Here is an 18,612-nt window from a genome sequence, read left to right on the forward strand (position 1 = left end):
GGCCCCTCACGGCTCCGGGAGCGGCCCCTCACGGCCCCTCACGGCTCCGGGAGCGGCCCCTCACGGCCCCGGGAGCGGCCCCTCACGGCTCCGGGAGCGATCCCTCACGGCCCCTCACGGCTCCGGGAGCGGCCCCTCACGGCCCCTCACGGCTCCGGGAGCGGCCCCTCACGGCCCCGGGAGCGGCCCCTCACGGCTCCGGGAGCGGCCCCTCACGGCTCCGGGAGCGGCCCCTCACGGCCCCTCACGGCCCCGCCGCCCGCCTCACTCACCGCCCGCCGCGGCCTCCCCGGGCCGGCCGCGCCCCGCGCCGCCGCCTCCGCCGCCGCGGCCGCCCCGCTCGCCTCGGCCGCTGCCTGTGCCCCGGGCGCGGGCGGCAGCGGCGCCGGCAGCCGCTCCCCGACAGCCGCCGCCTCCCGCACGGGAATAACAGGAAGGGAGCGGGGCTGACCCCGGATGGGGAAGGCACCGCCCGCCGGAACGGGAACCGCGGCGGGGGGAGGCGGGCGCGGCGGTGGCGGGGAGCGGGTCGGGGAGCGGCGTGCGCTGCGGGATCGCGGGCTCGTCCTGCCCTGATGTCAGTGACACCCCCGTGCCCTGCACATCTCAGCGCGGCTGGCCCAGTCTTGACCCTTTTCCCGCTTCTGGACCACCAGGTTTCTTTACAATCAGCTGCCACTGGCATCAAGGCGCTGTACGTGAGTCCGGTGTTTTGTTGGCCCGCCAAGCGAATGCCCGTACAAATTAGAAGTCGAAGAGAAATAGCATCGTAAATACGCACTCCCAAGTGGGTGTGGGTTTTCAGGGTGTGAAATGAGAACGCCGGGCTGGGGTACCTTGGTGAGAGCCAACAAGATGCAACAAGTGAGGGTGGCACTGAGGTGATGATAGGGAAGAAGGACACGGTTATTAATTGTTATTAATTGTTAAGGCGTTTTGGTAAATCACTCTATTGTCAAGGGATATTTATCCTTTCAACAACTGAGATGGCATAAGCAAGTTTTGGAGCCAGGTGTGAACATGGTGAGGGCGTTGGTGAATTCTCTTACTTTGAGTAGTTCTCCAAGCCCCAGGGTCTAGCATGGGACCACATTCACAGCCGTGGCCAGGCTGAGACGCTGCAGGCAGCTCTGCGGTAAGTGGGAGTCGTGCGGGGCATGGCAGAACACACCCAGCAAACCTCGGGCAGAGCAGGCTCCGGGAGCATCCCTGCTGGCAAACTGCCCCTTTGCTGCTTCGGCTCCACATCACCACGGCTCCTGATTCCGTTCTGCAGCATCCTTCCCAAAGGGAGCCTGCAAGAGAGCCAGAGAGGGACTTTTGACAAGGGCATGTAGTGATAGGACAGAGGGCAGATTTAGATCAGACTTTAGGAAGAAATTCTTGACCATGAGGGTGGTGAGGCCCTGCCACAGGTTGCCCAGAGAAGCTGTTGCTGCCCCATCCCTGGAATTGTTCAAGGCTGGGTTCAACAGGGCTTGGAGCAACCTGGGCTAGTGGAAGGTGTCCCTGCCCATGGCAAGGGCGTTGGAATGAGATGGTCTTTAAGGGGCCTTCCAACCCAAAAACTGTGCTATGATTCTATGAATCTGCTAAATGAACTTTTTAAAAAGATCTAACACAAATTAGTAACAATCAGTGTGTCAAACCAATGAATTGCCAAGTGGGTTGGCTGACGGCTACTGTAAAATCTGGGTGATGGTTTCAGCCTGTAGTGACGTCTCAGCACTTTCTTGTTCCAACAAAAGGGGAGAAAAATCAACAGAAACTCCATATGCTTTGAAACGGGGTGGCCCAACCACACGGGTGAGGCCTTGGTGGCTCGAGGGGAAAGCATTACTCATTTTGGCTACGAGCAGCATGAATAAGATGTTTATATATGCAAATCAGCTTCATTGTAACGTCTGCTGTAAAAAAAAAAAAAAAAAAAAAAAAAGAAAAAAGATTTATGCAGAACCAGGGGCCAGGAGCGAAGAGCACTGCCCGCGGCTGCTGGAGGAGTTTTCCCCGCGGTGCCCGGGGGCTGTGCGGAGCGGCGGCCCCGCCCCGGCGCGGCGCGGCCCCGGCCCGCCCCCGCCGCCGTCACTTCCCGCAGCTGAGAGCGCCCGAGCCCGGGCCCGGCCCGCTCCGCTCCGGTAGGTGCGGGGTGCGCGGGGGGCTGCGGGGTGGTGCCGGGGATCGCTCCCCGTGCCGCCCGGGGGATGCGGATGCCTGTCGCTGCCTCTCGGCTGTGGTCGGTGCCTTCCCGGAACGGTGCGGCGGTGCCCTGAGGTTGCGGTGGTGCCCGGGCAGTACGGTAGCAGAGCATGTATTTTTTAAATTGCTCTCCAGCCCCCAGACTGCGAGGCAAGCAGCTTTGCAGGAATGCCTGCGGGGAGTCGGGATTTACACCCTGGTTTGTGATAGCCCCGTTGACGTAAGGGATGGTTCTGAGTTGCTAAATGTGTATCATCAGCGGAGGGTCAGCGCACCTTAAGGTAGAGCTGTGCATGCTGTGTGTGTGTTTGGTGCTGCCTTCAAGCCCTGCAGCGTTACAAAACAACCTGCCTTTCATGGAGAAGGGTGTAGGCCGGGTGCGTGGCCAAAGGAAACTTTCTGGCACAATTACATTAAGAGATGTCCATGTATTGATAGACGAGTGAACTTGAGAAGAAATGCCTCCTGTCTCGAAGATAGAGCAGTGGAACTCACAGCTTGTTCACCATTTCTACAGATTTCATCTTTGTTGTTAGTTGCCTCAGCTGCCTTTAAGAAACAATTCTGGTGGACACATAGATTTCTTACTGTGGTTTATTCTTTTCACCAAGGAAAGTCAGGCTGTGCCTTCCCCATCCTTAGTTTTGAGGCAGGACCAGCTCCTTTCCAGCTCTTTAGGTGGGCATTACCAGGCTATGGCACTCATGGAGCCTGGGTCTCCTCCTTCAGCGCTGCCCTTGGGATGCCCCGGTGAAAGGAGGGAGAAGGGCTCTGCACCTGTCCCCCTTTCATCCACTCAAGGACAGCTGGATTGGGTGGAAGTGTATCCTGGCGTGGCTGGGATCTGAGAGGTGCTGTCCTGGGGCAGAATGGCTCCTTCAGCTCACCCTGGAGAGCTGCATCCTTACCCTGCCTTGGGCTCTGCTGGTTGGGGTCCCTGGTGATGGAGGTGCCTTTGTTGTGTCCTAGGGTAAAGATTTTACAGCTTCTCATGTGAAGGGAAAGGAGGAGTTAGAAATGTTCTTTTTCCTTCTGTTGTGCAGGGTAGCTGTAACAACCAGCAGTGGAGGATTAAAGGAACCTGGAAATAAGCTGATTTTTTTTTTCTTATAAATAATACCAGTAAGAAAGAAATGAACATAACTTGAGCAATTTCAGTGGTTAAAGATCACTGTCCGAGGAAAACCAGAATTACATACATTGCATAAGCCAAATCAAGAAGTCTTATTATGAAATTGCTCATACAACCTTAATTTTATCTTCAGACAACTGCTTACTTTAAAAAACAGTAAATGACCTTACAGTTAAAGATATACTAAGAATCTTGCATTATACCTTTTCCCTAAGCACTGTTCCCTCCTGTGTATGACAAATCCCATTTGTGACAGTTGCAAGAAAATGCAATGCAACAAATGCTCATGCAAAATTAAGCAGATGAATCTCAATTGCCATTTACTGTACATCTCTTTATGTTGCTCTACAAAGTATTTGGCTATAATTTACCCTCATTTTAAGGTAAGGGGCCAATTATACTCGTGTAATAAAACTCTGAAATTAGCTGGCATGTGTACCTGCTTGCATAGTTGATTTAAACTGCTTTGATAGGCCTATGTTATGATGTATTTAACCAACATGAATATGAACTTGTTCCATCTGTAGTCCCACAGAAATTAGACTGTCTACAGAGTACTAGTTGAGGAAAATAAAGATAAAAAAGTTGTCTTCTGTTCTGTTTAACCAGGGTCATGTGTGCTGAAAATAGAAAAGGGGTTAGGTAACACTAAAGAATTTACACTGCTGATGGATGATTTGCAGCACCATTCCTGTGTATCCTCTTCCTTCTTTGTGGTGGATTCTACTCTGAAATTTTGCAGATCCTTGGTGGTGGAGGAATAATATAAACATGAAAACTCATGGTGGCTCTGTTATTGCCTTAAAACATTGTCCCCAAGCCAGTGCATACTGTCTTTTTTTAAAAATAATTTTTTTCCTTACCTTTAATATTAGTAATTAGTGAACTACCTCCAGTCTTGTATTAGAGTAAGTTTGGGTTTGAGAGAAACATTTCAGAGATTGTTTTGTCACTTGAATGCTTTAGTCCCATTCATTCATTTAAATTATGTTTTATTCTTCCTAGCAGAACATAGACGTCTCTGGGAAGAGAGATCCAAAGATAATACAGTACCTAAAATTGCAGGCTTCAACTGGGATTTTCCATAGCTTGAGTGTGGAGGGTATTTATCTTCAGCTAATTTTAGCAGGTTGGAAATCCCGGAAGTTATCCCAGATAAATGCTATCTGCTTCTTTAGGTTCCTAAATGCCTTTGAAGTCCCTATTTTCAAAGGCGACTCAGGAACAAAATTCCTTAGTGGCATTTCATGTAATTTTCCCTAATTTTTCACAAGTGTTGCTTTAAAATGCAGATGTGTCTCTTTATTTGCTTAAACAAATGAACAAAGCCCAGAGCATAAACATGGTTGGTGCCAATGCAGCCCTAGCTGGGAATGATCTGCAAAGGCCAAGATAATGCTTCTCTTGATCCCAGTGTGGCACTGAACAGGATTTGTTATGATAAGAAGCTAATAAGACATGAACAAAAGTAGCTATGCCTTAATTCATAATGTCACTGCTCTGTATTATTCTAGGGATGTTCAACTGGGCTGTAGATGAGATTTATAAACTTTAATTAAATAAATCTCTCAGAACCTCTTGTTGGAAATGTGGCGCTAGTTCTAATAACTTGAATTAACTGAGAAATAATTGAATAAAAGTCAATATGAGATAAGTTCTCCATTTTGCAGAAGAAGATGTAGCTCTAAATGTTGCATTGCTTGTAGTTAGTAATGGAATGTGAAAAATAGCTCAAGGTCGTTCAAGAAGACCATGGGGGAGAGCCCTTGGCAGCTGACTGTACAACAAGGTGTGCTCCAGCTCATTCCCACTCTTTCTCTTTTGTTGTCTTACTGGAGGAAAGCTTTTCCTCAGGAAAGTCTTTGTGAGTATTTGAGGGATACATGTGTTTATGTTTTTTGCATCTACCTATATACAATAAATCTGCTTTGAAGTATTTGGATTCTTAGTAAATGTTCATTGCAGTAGTCTGCTGTAATATTTGTTTAGGTCTTGGAGAGTGATCTTGTCCTTGGGCTTCCAAAGGAGGATGTGGAAGGTGGATGTATCCCCCCAGTGACACAGCTCTGTGTGCTGTGCATGGTGTATGTGCCCACTTCTTGTGGGCATGGAGCACTGGGGAGAGAGTGCTGCTGTCAGGTGCTGTGGGTGTCAGGAATCTTCACCTGCCAGGAAGGTGCCAGGGGACCCACTTCTTATATAACTATCTTGTAATGTGGCCCTGGTTGTCTGGGATGCTGCTGTTCCCATGGGCGGTAAAGTGTTGCAAACTGACTTTATCCTGCTTGGCATTTCGAAAAGGCATGAAGTAGAGGCAGTGGAGTTACAGGGATTGCCCCTGGATCCTTGATGTTCCTGTTCTTGTTGCTTATTTCAGCATTTTTTTCTTTCTGGTCTAGATCTGAAGAAGACTCCTCCTCCTTCAGCATTAGTATGCCCATAGTCTTCCTGGCCAATGATTCTTCTACAGCAAGCAGAACTTCTTCCTCATCCTGAGAAGCCTTCATCCCTTCCTATGTCAGTGGCTACAAGGCCAAGAGCCAGCTCACCACTGTCCCCACCAAAGTCTCTCGGACTGGGGCCTTCCTTTCATCACACACAAGAAGAGGAACTTGCCAAGGTGGTGGAGCAGGACCCTATGCTGGAGGAACTATGTAAGCCCCTGTGCTGTAAGCTTTGCAATGTCACTCTGAATTCGGCCCAGCAAGCCCAGGCTCATTACCAGGTAAGAAGAGCAGCAGGAGGCACAGCTTTTGGGGCTGCTGCATCTGCAGCTTGTGGAGACATTCCTGTGCCAGCATGAGTACTGCCAGCAGCGTTGCTGTGGTAGCACAGAGGGAAGTGTGGGCTAATGCAGGAGGACTAACTCAGCTTCTTGAGGGGGTTTTGTGTGCTGCACACCAGCAGCAGCATTCAAGTTGCTCATCTGGAGCTTCCTCTGCACTACCTTATGGACTGAAACTGCTCTGTAGACATATCTTCACCTTGCTTGGATTTGCTGGTTGTCCAGGCATGCTGCAGTGCTTTCTTTTAAGGTGTTGTTACTGGAGCTTTTTGCAAAAACACTGTCCATAGGGACAGAGAAGTGGTGCCAATATGGCATGGGTGAAAAAGCAGGCACTTGTGATTTTTCCTTTGTTTTATGCAACCTGTATTTGATATCTACACTAGTTTAGTAAAATTGACCTTCTGATTCCAGACATGATTTTGTGAGGCCTGGTCAAGTGTTTTCTGCTGGATCCAGGTGTGCTATTAGGAAAGGGGCTGCTGCCATGTGTTTATCAGGGTCTCCTTTCTGAGGCTATGCACAGCACTGATCTGGTGGGGCCTTTTATGCAAACTCTCCTCAGCTGGGTTGGCTTAGATCAAATTTATTTTGTTTGAGTTGATCTTGTTGAGCTTTCTGAAATAGGGTAAGGACTCTTTGCATATGCTTCTTGCTGAAAGATACAACATGCCAGCCTTGCATTATCCCATTTTCCTACAGCCTCTCTAGCTAGTGCTGTATTTGCAATTGGAGATAGTGACTTTCTCCACCAGTGAATGCAAAAAGGTGGTTGTCCATAACCTCAGGACACCAGAGCCAGATTTCAGATTTGCTGTTGGCACTGAAAAAGTGGTATCCTGCTAGTGAAGGGGTAGGTTGGTTTGGTGTGACACTTTTAACATCTTATTTCTGCAGAATTTCTGCCATGAGGGGATGTAACTTGCATTTGCCTTACTATGCATCCACAATGTGCATATGCATAGTCTTGTGTTATTCTATCAGGTTTTCAGAACACCAAAAACATATATGGTATATGTTTTTCAAGAAAAAATAAAATATGAAGTGGGTTTTAAATTCAATCTCATGTTTTAACTCAAGTTTGCAGTCCTATGAAATCTGTGTTGTGTGTTTAGGCATATCAAAAAATGGTGCAAAGCAGTTGATAGTCTTAAAACACAAAATACTGGTTTTAAGTGAAATGGAATCAGACTGAAAAACTAATTGAAAATCAGCTGAAGATGGGGCCCAGTCATTCTAGGTGTTGAGCATTTTGGAGAAAGGGAGGAATGCCTGCATCTCTTAAATTCAGAGCTGGGTGACAGCTCCTTTACCTGAGCTGCCACCTTCATGGACACTTTCTCATTTCAGTCTCTGGATCCTTTGTCTTTCAGAGTAAGATACTATTGTTAGGACAGTAATTAATCTGGGTTATCTTTGCAGGGTAAAAACCACAGTAAGAAACTCCGGAATTACTATGCTGCCAACAGCTGTCCTGCACCTGCCAGGATGAGTAATTCTGTTGAGCCTGCCCCGCCTCAGGTTGTCTCCCTTCCAACTCAGGTAAGGCATGGGAAGGGGACTGAGATCATCTTGCTTGTCACCTAACCCCAGCAAGGATAACCAGATCTCAGGCTTTGTGGATTACCACAGGAGTTGGGAAAGAATTTTCCTTGTGGTGGCACAGGATGGTGGAAATGGCCTGTTGTGAGCTGTTTGCTTTCCTTTGAAGATGCAGATATTGATCTGCACTTGCAGCACAATGCTTGACTTCAAATGTTCTATTTCTGCCTGGCAAATATTTTGATTCCTAGGTAAGTCCAGTGTGCTCCTGATGACAGCTGTGTAAGGGCAGGTATAAAACAGCATTGCTGGAATTGGATTTGGATGTGAGGGTGTGGCATCCTCTGCATAATCATCCCTCTGTTGTGTGAGGAAAAAAGTGCTTTGGTGCTCCTACACCCATTGCCCAGGGCTGTTAGCTAATTCCTCTTTTGTTGCTCCTTTTGAAATGCTCATTCCTGTGTGCAGAGTGAATGTATTGTTCTCTCAGTGATCCAGATTAATTCTCTTTTGGGCACATTAGATGAAAAAAGATATGTTTTTTGTTACCTCCTTCTAGAATTCATCCCTTAGGTTTGTCATGAAATGTGACAGCTAACCTGGCTTTTGCCTGTGACTGTGCAGGGTCACGGGGATTGAAGCTCTGCCTTTCAGTCCCCACAACATAAGCCTGTGTTGCCTGTAGGGAAGCAGAGTATTTGCAGAGTGGCAGACTGTTCCTGGCCAGAGGGAGATTTGGCCCCATGTAAATTGGCACTGCAGCTCACAGATGTGAACTGGGATGGGGTGGGGTCCTGCCTGGGGATGTGGCTGTTGTACCTGCCAGGATATCTGGTGGTGTGTTTTTTAATGGAAGAAATAAATGGCCCATGGCAATAAAAATACCTTTGGGGCCATGTGAGGGTTCAAGTCAAAGCTGTGTGTCTCTAAGTTTGAACAGTATCAAAGGAGATGTGAAAGAATGTTGGCTTGTCAAGTGCTGCAGTGACATGGCTGCATGAATCACTGCTGCTGCACTGTTTACAAAACACTTTTCCCTGGATGTTACCTGCTGAGGCATGGTTCCTGCCTGGGTCACTGGATGTGGTCTGACTCCACAGACACATGAAGGTGTCCTTCATATAGCAGGAGCTACTCATGTGAAACTGGATCCTTCCTTTGAAGTCTGGATCCAGGTGTTCTCCCACCTGAAGGTTAAGGATCAGAGGTTTGGCAGCTTTGCTACTGTTTTTTTTTTTTTTTTCCTCTTGCTGTGGTCACAGAACTGTGTAAAGAGAGAGTGCTGTGGAGAGATTAGGTGGACTGTGAATAGGAGAGAGAAGCACCTCTGCCTTTCAGTGGGTGTTCCTCAGAGTGAAAGTCACTGCTCATCAGCTCCCAGCAGTTAGGAGTTAAATGATTGCTGTGATGTAAACAAGCCTCTGTGGCTGTTGCAGAGCTGTTTGTTCAGATTGCTTTTCTCTCCACCTCAGGCCAGGAATTTGCAGGCTCTCCTGGAGGTGATGCAGGAACAATGAATTTCTTGTAAGAACACTTCGGGACAACTTGAGAGTGTCCTAATCCATGGGCTTTAATTCCAGCTCTCCTGCTGTCTGATGAGGACAGCAATGCTCTCAGTCTCTTCGATTGAAATATTTCAGAGATTTAACCTTCTTCTGTTTCACATGCTGTCTCTCCCTTTGCTGCTAGATGGGATCCAGCAAACCAGGTGGCCGAGTGATCTTGGCTACAGAGAATGATTACTGCAAGCTTTGTGATGCCTCATTTAGTTCTCCGGCTGTGGCACAGGCTCACTACCAAGGGAAAAATCACGCCAAGCGGCTGCGTCTTGCAGAGGCACAGAATAACTCATTCTCGTAGGTATTGTTCAACCTCATGCTCAGGCTGAAAGCATGTGGCAGTGCCTCTGATAGTTCTTTTGTTAGAAAACTCTGAATTGCAGCTGTTCATATTTGTTTAATCTGCAGGGATGCCTCAGAACTAGGTAAACGAAGGGCAAGGAAAGAAGGGAATGAATATAAGATGATGCAGAACAGAAGAAACACGTATGCGGTTCAGAACAACACAGGTAACTTGGCGCTTGCATCTCTTCTGTACTTGGAATAGTAATTAATAATAAATAGACTTGTCCTTCTTCTGTTTCTGAGGTCTGTTTTAGCAGAGTCAGGTTGTGAAGGGAGCAGGTCCAAGCTCTGCTGATCCTTCATATCTGCATGTTTTTTTTTTCCCCAGCTGCTAAAGTTGCTTTGTTTTGTCAGCCTGCTTGTTAGTTCTTTTTCTCAGTTTGTAACTTAATTTACCATCTGCCTGTCTCTAAGTGGTGACAGTTTTCCTGCTTTATTTTCTTGGCAGGTGGCCAGGTGCGTTGACTCCTACTGTGGCACATCAACCTGTACTTGCACTCTCATGACCAGAATGAGAGAGCATGTTAGCCTCCCTCTAAGACCATCTGTTCCTAGCATAGAGTCCTTCCTCAGGTGTTAGATACTAACTTTGCCTCTTTACTATGATTCAAAGAGTGTATTACAGTCTCCAGCCAGGCATCTATTTCTCTTTTTCATTACAGGTTGTTTTACAAGCACACATTAGCTGAAACTCTGAATCCTGGTGAAGCTTGGTTTAATCATGTCATTCTAATCACTGTCATGTGGAAAAGATAAATCTTTTAAAGTTCTATTAAATATAATTCTGTGAGTTTTAAACTGAGGCAGCTTATAATCAAAAGATTGTTCCAGTTCTACAATTAGATGGTTAAAGGGAAAAAAAGAAGAATTGATTAATTAATTAAATTATTAGATTCCTGATTTTCAATAAGACTGGGACACTTTTATAAAATATCAAGTGCTGTCCTGTATGCTACACCTCTGTCAACCTGGAAATCAGCAGAGCAGTTGTGGGGAAAATAAGCCTTGACTCTAATTTGTTAAAGAAGCAAACCTTTGTCTGCTTTTCAGTCATTCCTTGGACTTAGGCATTGTCACTGAGCTGCCTCAAGCTTTGATTTCTTCCAGGTAAACCTGGCTTTTCTGTTGTCTCCCCAGGTCCCTACTTCAACCCCCGCTCGCGCCAGAGGATCCCCCGGGACCTGGCCATGTGCGTGACGCCCAGCGGGCAGTTCTACTGCTCCATGTGCAACGCGGGCGCCAGCGAGGAGCTGGAGTTCCGGCAGCACCTGGAGAGCAAACAGCACAAGAGCAAAGTGTCCGAGCAGCGCTACAGGAGCGAGATGGAGAACCTGGGCTACGTCCAATGACGCGCCGCCCTCGGCAGTAGTTTGCAACTAGAGCAGCTTGTCTCTCGCCTGCTGTTTGCCACATGCCCTGCTTTGTGCTCCATTGGGTAGGAGTGTGCTCTCGAGCTGTACATGTAACACCTGCAAACTTACTGGTATGGTTAGATTTTTTTTCTATCATAGTCGGCAGGATGACGCTGTGCAGGACATGAAGTGTTTTCGGTGTTTGTTTGCTAGTTATCTAAGGCTCTTCATTGTGTTGAGTGGTGGGGAGGAACTGTGTCTTCTCCCCAGCCTTCTGCATGAATATGCAAAGCCCAAGAAGTGCTGGAAACTTCTGTGGTCCTACCACATGGGTGGACTGTGTGCAAAGCCCACTCCCCTCTTGGCACACCACAGAGCAGTGCTCCAGAATGCTTCCCTACAGCAGACTGAATCTCTGGGCAGCTTGTAAGAGGGGAAGGAGTAGGGCCTGTCAATGTGTGAATTAGGTGGTGTATTTGTCCACACTTTGCTGCTTCTGGCCCCCATTACAGTCCAGAGTAGGTTCTTTCCACATCCTTGTAGAAAGGCTGTGCATACCTCTTCTCCTTGGAGGATCTTGCCTCTTACTGCTTCCTCTGTGATGCAGACTCCATTCTGAACATCTGACATGGATTTCAGCTGATTAGCCCCATTCAGAAATACTCTTCTACTCTTGATATTGTTGCCTGGACACCTTAATATACCATGGATGTAGCTCATCCCCCTGAAGAGAATCTCTGGGGATCTCAGTGGCTTAGTGAACTGGAAAGCAAACCTGCTCAGGTGAGATGCGCTGTGCTCTGATTCTGCCTTAGACTGAGGTTGAGAATAGATGGAAGGAGCTGTCAGCTGTGATTTCTTTGCATGTTAATGTAGAGGAGAGCAAGAATTGGTCTCTAGCCTGCAGTCCTTACTCTGGAAAAGCAAGGCTGCCTGAAATCTGTGTAACAGATATTGGTGTGTCCCACTTCCACACCATTCCCTGGGCAAAGCCTAGCAAAGATGAAACTTCTAGCTTTGAACTAGCGCTGCCAATATTGGTTGACTTTCCCCCCACTCTTTCTTTTTCCATCTCAGGATGGGTTTTAATTCCATTCTTTGATGTATACTTGACTATTCTAGGGACCATCAAAAATCCAAAGTTACGTAGGATTTAAACGTCAGGGTGATAATTGTTTTAGTAACGGCTTTTTGGCCTCATGGAAGTATTCAAGAAACTTGTTAAGCAACTTTTGAATCCTAGGCAAACTCAAAAGGTGTGTGTGTGTCTGTTTTGATATTCCTTAGCAAAAGTAGGAAGGGGAAAAAAACAGACGTAGGACTGTCAATTATTCTTCTGCTTGTTTGGGTAGATGTGAGGAGCTGTGGTTGGAATCCAGTTCACAGTGTCTCCAAGTGGCAAGTGCAGCACGTAGGTGGCTTTTGTTGGACCTGATCCCCCACTGTGCTGCTGGAGCTGTGCACTGGTGTAGCTTCACTGACTTCAGTGGCAGGTGCAGAGAGACGGTCCAGGAAGCACCATGGCTCATCTCTCACCCCTCTTCAGGCAGCTGGAATTAGATGCAGCTCCATTAGTTTTAGTAGGATTTTAGCAGGGATGAATTGTACCTAGTGCATAGTGTTGAAGGTAGCTCCCCCACCTCCTTTTATTGCCATTCTGATCCTGCCTCTTGCATTCCAGAAGGACTTTCTGCTTGCCTTAAAAAATGAAGAATGAGTAACAAAAAAAATCCAGGTAAACTTTATTCATCTTCCCAGTCCATCTTCAAAAGGTTTGTTGCACTTGGCTGCTCCTCAGAAATTGACTGTTGTTTTCTTCAGCTCCCTGAGTGAGCATCAGGGAGCTATACAAGCTGAATGCAGCCTTCCTGAATCCAGGCAAGGTGAGTGCTTGCAAAGTAGTTGAAAACAACTCCCTAGATCATTCTGTGCTGATCCTTGCCCTGCAGATAGACACAGAGGAATAGGTGTCCTCATGAATGGGATTCCTTCCCCTCCCTTGTGCAAAACTCAGTTAAATGGGGTTTGTGCCCTGGAGCACATGAGAAGGTAGAGCAGGTGCCCAGGTTGTAGAGCACTCACTGAACAGTTCTGACAGCTTTGTAAATCTGTTTTTGCTGTGCTTTCCTGCCCCCTGCCTCACCCCCTGTGTAGCCTTAGAAGAACATTTGCCTTTCCAGAATCTCTCATCAGCCTTTCCCCATCATTCTATTGACAGAAGGGCTCTGGTTTTCTCTTTGTGTCCTGTCCTTAGGTTTGCCAGTCTGACACTACTGTCCAGAGGGACAGAGGGACTTAGATGAGCCTTACCACAATGTACTTCAGCACAGTGATCCCTGCATTATGGTTAAACACCCCTCTGGCTGTAAATTAAAGCATGGCTTTTCCTACAGGCTGCAATTAGTAGCAGAAAAACAACCCTTTGTGAAATATGAGCTGGAGGAGCTGTCAGTACTGCTGCTGTCTGGCTTATTGCTAGAGATGAGGAGGCATTTTTGCTTGCTTTCACGTGTCCCAAAAAATCAGCTGTTCACCACTTAGCTTTGGTTACTGCTCCTACTCCCAGCCCAGCCATCTGCTCCTCATTTGGCATTTCCAGTGACTGCTGGAGGTGTCAAAACCTGGTTTGCTCCAGCTGTGCAGATGCAGCCCAGCTGTGTGCTGGTGCTTTTGAGAGGGTGTGTGAGGGATGTGCAGGGAACTGCTCTTGCAGGCTCCTCTCTGCGTAGGGCTGAGTCTGGTTTGGAGTAGTGGCTTCAGTCGGCCCTGAGCAGAGAAGCCTGAATCTACTTTGTTCTGTTCAAGGGAGTACAAGTGAATGTGATCATCCTCGTAATTTCAGAGTGGTGGCTTGTAGAGCAGATGTACAGCAGGCAGTGGGACTCAAGTGACAAGGTAGGACAGATTTCCTCCATGGAAGGAAAGATGTCTTGCTGGGAGAAGCAGCTGAGACTCCCTTTGCCCCAGTGCTCTGTTGTGGCCCTTCCTGCAAGCTACCAAAGCTTTCCTCACCCTCTTCAGCATTGCTTAATGGCTTGTGATCTTCCCACTCCCTTTTCAGCATAGGAAGTTGCTTACTGCAAAGAGAAAACGCCCAATCTCCCCATTATCCTTAGGGTTCATGACAACCCAAACTCATACTTGTCAACATTGAGTAGATCCTGATTTTATTTCTTTTTGTGAAAGGTGTTCTCCAACCACTGTTCAAAAAATACTGAAAACACATTCTGGGCAAACCCTTTTGATGTAGGTGGGCTGGGGAGAACACTGTACAGCTGAAGTGCCATTTTCCAGACCCAATTGATGTTAAACCAAGTACCAAACCTAAGAAACAGGACTTCTGTGAAGCTGTCACATTGGCCAGTAGGTTAATGACCTTTGCTGCTAGAAACAAAATGTAAATCAATCTGTTCATATTTATTTTACTGTGCTGACCACTAATTGATTTGTTAATATTTAAGGCATTATGCTGTAGGTTGTTTTTAAGTGGAAAAATTCTACATCGCACTTTGCTTTTGGATCAGAGCAATTATTTATTGTATTTGTGAAAATGTTTTTCCTCCCACATAGCTATTGTTTTCTTTCCCTTGATGCAAAAAACCCAACCAAACCCAAACAGCAAACCCCACCGCAAACCCCCCCAACCAGATCTGGCCCATGGATCTTTGTTTCTTTTCATGCTAAACAAAATGGGGATTTCCTTGCAACTTGTTATCAAATGTCAATTTCCAATTTCTTTTTCCTCAAATGATTCCTTTGCTAACTTGGGATGTTATTTTTAGAGACACAAAGTTCATGCTTCATTTAAACATTCATTTCTTCTAAGGCAAAGAAGTAAACCATGTGGAATCCATGACTTGTGAGGAGTATGAAAGCGATACTATTTTGTTTGTATTAAGCATTAGCTTTTGTTTTGCATTCTGCACTAATGAGTAAATCTGTTATAATCTTGCCTAACGTTGGTCTGGTTTTGACTTTTTGCTTTCTTCATGCACATTGAAAGGAACACTGAAAACTTCTGTGGAGTTGCTTAGGATGGTCATCAGTGCAACAACACGCAGATTTTTTTTTCTGTAAAGCTGCTTACTTCCTTTCCTAGATGCCTATTATAGGGCATTAGAAGGGAAAACTATTGCCATAAGCATGGATTCATATTTCAGCTTACTAATGCTTGATGTCCCTTTGCTACATTACTTAAGTGATGCTCTCACTGTAAACAATGGGAATCTTGCTTGGGTCAGGAGTAAATGAAATACCCAAGGCAAAGATATTTTGTTGGCTGGGGCCAGGCAAGGTACATTACTAAGTTTGTCTCTTACTCCTCCGTTTGGATTACAACACTCTTATGGTTTTGCTTTTTGAGGACCGTTTATCTGGATCTGTAAGGATTTGGTCTTGCTCCAGCTAAAATAGTTTGAAGTACCTTGACTTTAGTTGGGTTAGGAGCAAGACTTGAAAACCTTCAGGAATTTCTCACTGCTGATGTTTTATATGTGTTTTTTTTGTGAATGTTTTTTAAATTTTGCAACCACATATACAAGGATGCTCTGGATGAAATGGAGATCTGTTGCTGATTATGGAAAAACAAATGCCATGGTTGGATAACAGAAAATGGAGAAATATGGACCTGGTTTGTTTGAAGTTAGTGGCTAAACTTCTTTTATTTTGAGCTGGGCTTACCACCTGCATCAAGTTGGAAGGGAAAATAAAATCCACTTTGAAATAAATGTGGTCAAACAGTTCTGGGAATCTCTCCTTTAAAAAATGTATCACAGCTAAAATTGTATCAGCTTACCTGAAATATCTGCAGGTAAAGATAGAATTGAATTTTTGAAAATAAAATCAGTTTTTCAATATGTATTTTGCAGGGGAAAAATTACTTGATTTCATTTCCTTCTGCATCTGTCCAGCAACACCATTTGCAAGTGCTTTGAACATGTTTCATCTAGAGCCTTCTTGTCAGGTTGTTTTGTACATTTTTCCTTATTTCCTTTATATTGTACTGACCCCCATAAGGGAATACTTGATGAAAATGAATTTTTTTTTTCTTCTTCATTATATAATAAACCATATTGCTCTTACCATTGCACAGCCCTGATGTTTGGTGTTGCTGCTGCTCATAGCTGGACTAGGAATGACTGAGTTAGCCCAGCTCTGAGTGCAACTACATGAATATGTTTTCACACACTGATAAAGGAGTATAATTCAAGGTAGAGTTTGTTACTCTGGAGGAGGGTCAGTGTACTTCCAGCTGTTACTGAAAGCCAGCTCAGAGCTGTCCTGGCTTCAGGAGGGTTTGGGAGTGCTCAGCATGGGGCAGGGTGGGAGGCAGGAGGGGCACAAAAGGCTCTGTTTCTGTCTGTGCTTTCCCCTTAGTGGACAGCACAAGCTCTGCAGCAGCCCCAGGCTGAACCACTTTCAACTCTGACTGTGAAAAGCTGGGGACAGGCTGAGCCTGATACTTACATTTGCACGTTTTTTTACCAGTGTGCTCTTTCCCCATTTCATTACTTGAGGGCTCCAGAAGAGCAAATACTTGTGCAGCATAAATGACTTTCCAAACTGAAAGGACATTCTGAGTGGAGCCTTGGAAGCAGAGAAAATCTGGGCTTTTTGAGTTCAACTCAGGTAAGAGCAGAGCTCAGCCCTTCTGAGGTGCTGCAGCCCTGCTGTTGGTGCAGTGAGCTGTTGACCTCAAGGGCAGTGCCCTGGGGGCACACCAAAGGCATTTGGGGGTGTGACTGCTGTTGGGGCACAGATCTGGGTTTAAAAGCAACTGTGAATCCCTGCACTCCCCTGTCCTCTCTTATTCTAGGCACTGAGCCCTTACCTCTAAATCCATGTGCACCAGAAGAGATAATGACATACAGCTTAACACCTGATATGTTGGGGAGTCTGGAAAGAGTACTTCAGAATTAAGAGGCTTGTAGAAAGATCATCATGATGCCAGGAATCTCTTATTGCAGCTGACTGGAGAGTTTGGGGGCTGAGATGTCGTTTATGACAATAGCTCCTCTTGCTCTGTGTGAACCTGTGTGGGAGGGGATTGTTTCAGCAAAGGGGGAGGCTCCTGTGCAAGGCAGGGCTGTCATCTCAGTAGCCTCCAGGGGCAAATTCTGCCATGTATGTACTTGCTTGTCCCTTTAAGGACTTTTCCTCCTCGTTCTTGTCCACTGATTATTAAAGATCATTTTCCAGTTGTTGCAGCTTTCTCTAACACCTCACAGCATCTCAGCAGCAGCTTGATTAGGAAATGGCCAAACCACCCAACACATGAGATCTTGGACAAGTATCTCCTGTTTGTAAAAGCTGGTGATACTAGGAGCATGTCTGGATTAGCAGATCTGAGTTCTGACAGAGGAGCAAAGCCATTCATCTGCAGGATATTGCATTTGTTTATGTCAGGTGGGGTTGTGGGCTGCCATCCATTCTGCTGGTCTCTAGCTAGCACTGAGGTACCCAGGTGTGAGGGCTGGTGCCTCTCATGGCTCCTGTTGTGCCTCCTCTCAGTGGCTGTGTCCTTGAAGGTCTGGTTTTGACCAGTGTATCTTTGGTTTGCCTTGTCACAGTCACACAAGTGCAGTTAGCATGACACCACCTTGTTTTAACATTTACTTGCATGAAGCACAGATTTTTATTATGCAAACCCCAATTTATAGTGGATATTGTTGAAAAGTACAAAGAAGAGGGGTAACAGAAAAAGAATATAAATAAGAGGTTTTCAAGGTTGTGGTGACCCTAGGCACACAAAAGTGAGGAATGGGAGGCAACTGTGGATAGTTCCAATTTTGCTGCTCCCACAGTCCCAAGACAATCTGAGGGTCAGTTGCCATACTTGCAATTATACCTTTAAAATAAAGTGTGATAAAATCCAAGCTGCACTGCTGACCACTTGAATTATCCTTTCCCCAAGGCTGATCTGCAGTTGCAGACAAGAGGCGGGATGCAGGAGGCTCAGGATTGTTCTGCAGAGCCAAGCAGGTTGGATAAAGCCCATGTCCTTGGGGGTGGGCTGTTGTTAGCTTGGTGTCAGCACAAAAGACATGACAACCATGATAAAAATGTAAGATTTGGCCACATACCTGGAGCTTTGGAGCATTGGAGGCTGCAGGTGAGGACACAGAGAGAGGCACTGGGAAGTCAGAGGGGCTGCATAGAGCAGCACCTCCCCTCTTAACAGGGCTCTGGATGGACAGATACATCAGCCTGGACTCCTGCCATGCATTGCCCAGGGTCTAACACATGGAAAGGTTTCTGCAGACACTTTGTTCACATAGATTAGTGTTGATCCTCACACAGCTGCTGAGAAATGCAAAGGTGGGACAGAGCACAGCCATAGGTATAGCCATACTGGAGATATATTAGGGCATAATAAGCTTTCAAGGGAGTTCTTAATTTGGGTACAGACTGTATATGCTAATTATATGGCAGCAGTCTTGGCAATTAGCATACATGCTTTCAACTTGCATCTCTGATTGCTCTAACAAAGCCAGGGCTGCCTTCTTCACTCACTGACTTCAAAGCCTTTGTCTTGATTTAAGAAATGCTGTCTAAAGCTGTTAGGAGAAAATGAAGCTGTGGTACTGCCACTGTCAGGCTGCCCACTTAACAAACTGCATGGTAAATGGATGAGCAGCCAAGCTCCCTGCAATGGTTCATGAGAGCTTTGAGGCTGAAAAATGCCAGCCAGCACTTATTGTC

General features: G+C 46.3%; 2 protein-coding genes across 6 annotated transcripts in view; one reads left to right on the forward strand and one right to left on the reverse strand.

Annotated features, from left to right (window-relative positions):
* The window catches only part of PIK3CA (phosphatidylinositol-4,5-bisphosphate 3-kinase catalytic subunit alpha), a 42,226-nt gene extending 41,833 nt beyond the window's left edge, over nt 1-393 (reverse strand). Inside the window, exon 1 of the mRNA XM_021544337.3 lies at nt 273-393. The gene's annotated coding sequence lies outside the window, so the exon portion shown is untranslated. The remainder of the gene's footprint in view (nt 1-272) is intronic.
* An 87-nt stretch (nt 394-480) lies between these two features.
* ZMAT3 (zinc finger matrin-type 3) lies at nt 481-15,992 on the forward strand. 5 transcript variants are annotated; one of them, XM_021544333.4, is made up of 6 exons: nt 481-698; nt 5,728-6,053; nt 7,536-7,655; nt 9,345-9,511; nt 9,623-9,723; nt 10,697-15,992. In XM_021544333.4, the coding sequence occupies exons 2-6, from the start codon at nt 5,784-5,786 to the stop codon at nt 10,906-10,908; spliced, it is 870 nt and encodes a 289-aa protein (XP_021400008.1). In that variant the 5' UTR covers nt 481-698; nt 5,728-5,783; the 3' UTR covers nt 10,909-15,992. The 5 variants fall into 5 exon arrangements, with proteins under 5 accessions (XP_021400008.1, XP_021400007.1, XP_021400006.1 ...); XM_021544332.4 differs by having other exon boundaries at nt 481-694; XM_021544331.3 differs by lacking the exon at nt 481-698 and adding an exon at nt 2,018-2,135.
* The last annotated feature ends 2,620 nt before the right edge of the window (nt 15,993-18,612 follow it).

The sequence above is a fragment of the Lonchura striata genome, chromosome 9 (genome assembly GCF_050655825.1).
Source record: "Lonchura striata isolate lonStrDom1 chromosome 9, ASM5065582v1, whole genome shotgun sequence".
In the NCBI taxonomy this organism is placed as follows: Eukaryota; Metazoa; Chordata; class Aves; order Passeriformes; family Estrildidae; genus Lonchura; species Lonchura striata.

Excerpts from the sequence above, each read along its gene's own strand:
- ZMAT3 (XM_021544333.4), top strand. The coding sequence starts at position 5,784 with ATGATTCTTCTACAGCAAGCAGAACTTCTTCCTCATCCTGAGAAGCCT. Across the intron at positions 7,656-9,344 it reads TTGTCTCCCTTCCAACTCAG|ATGGGATCCAGCAAACCAGG; the intron begins GTAAGGCATGGG and ends CTTTGCTGCTAG. Across the intron at positions 9,724-10,696 it reads TGCGGTTCAGAACAACACAG|GTCCCTACTTCAACCCCCGC; the intron begins GTAACTTGGCGC and ends TTGTCTCCCCAG.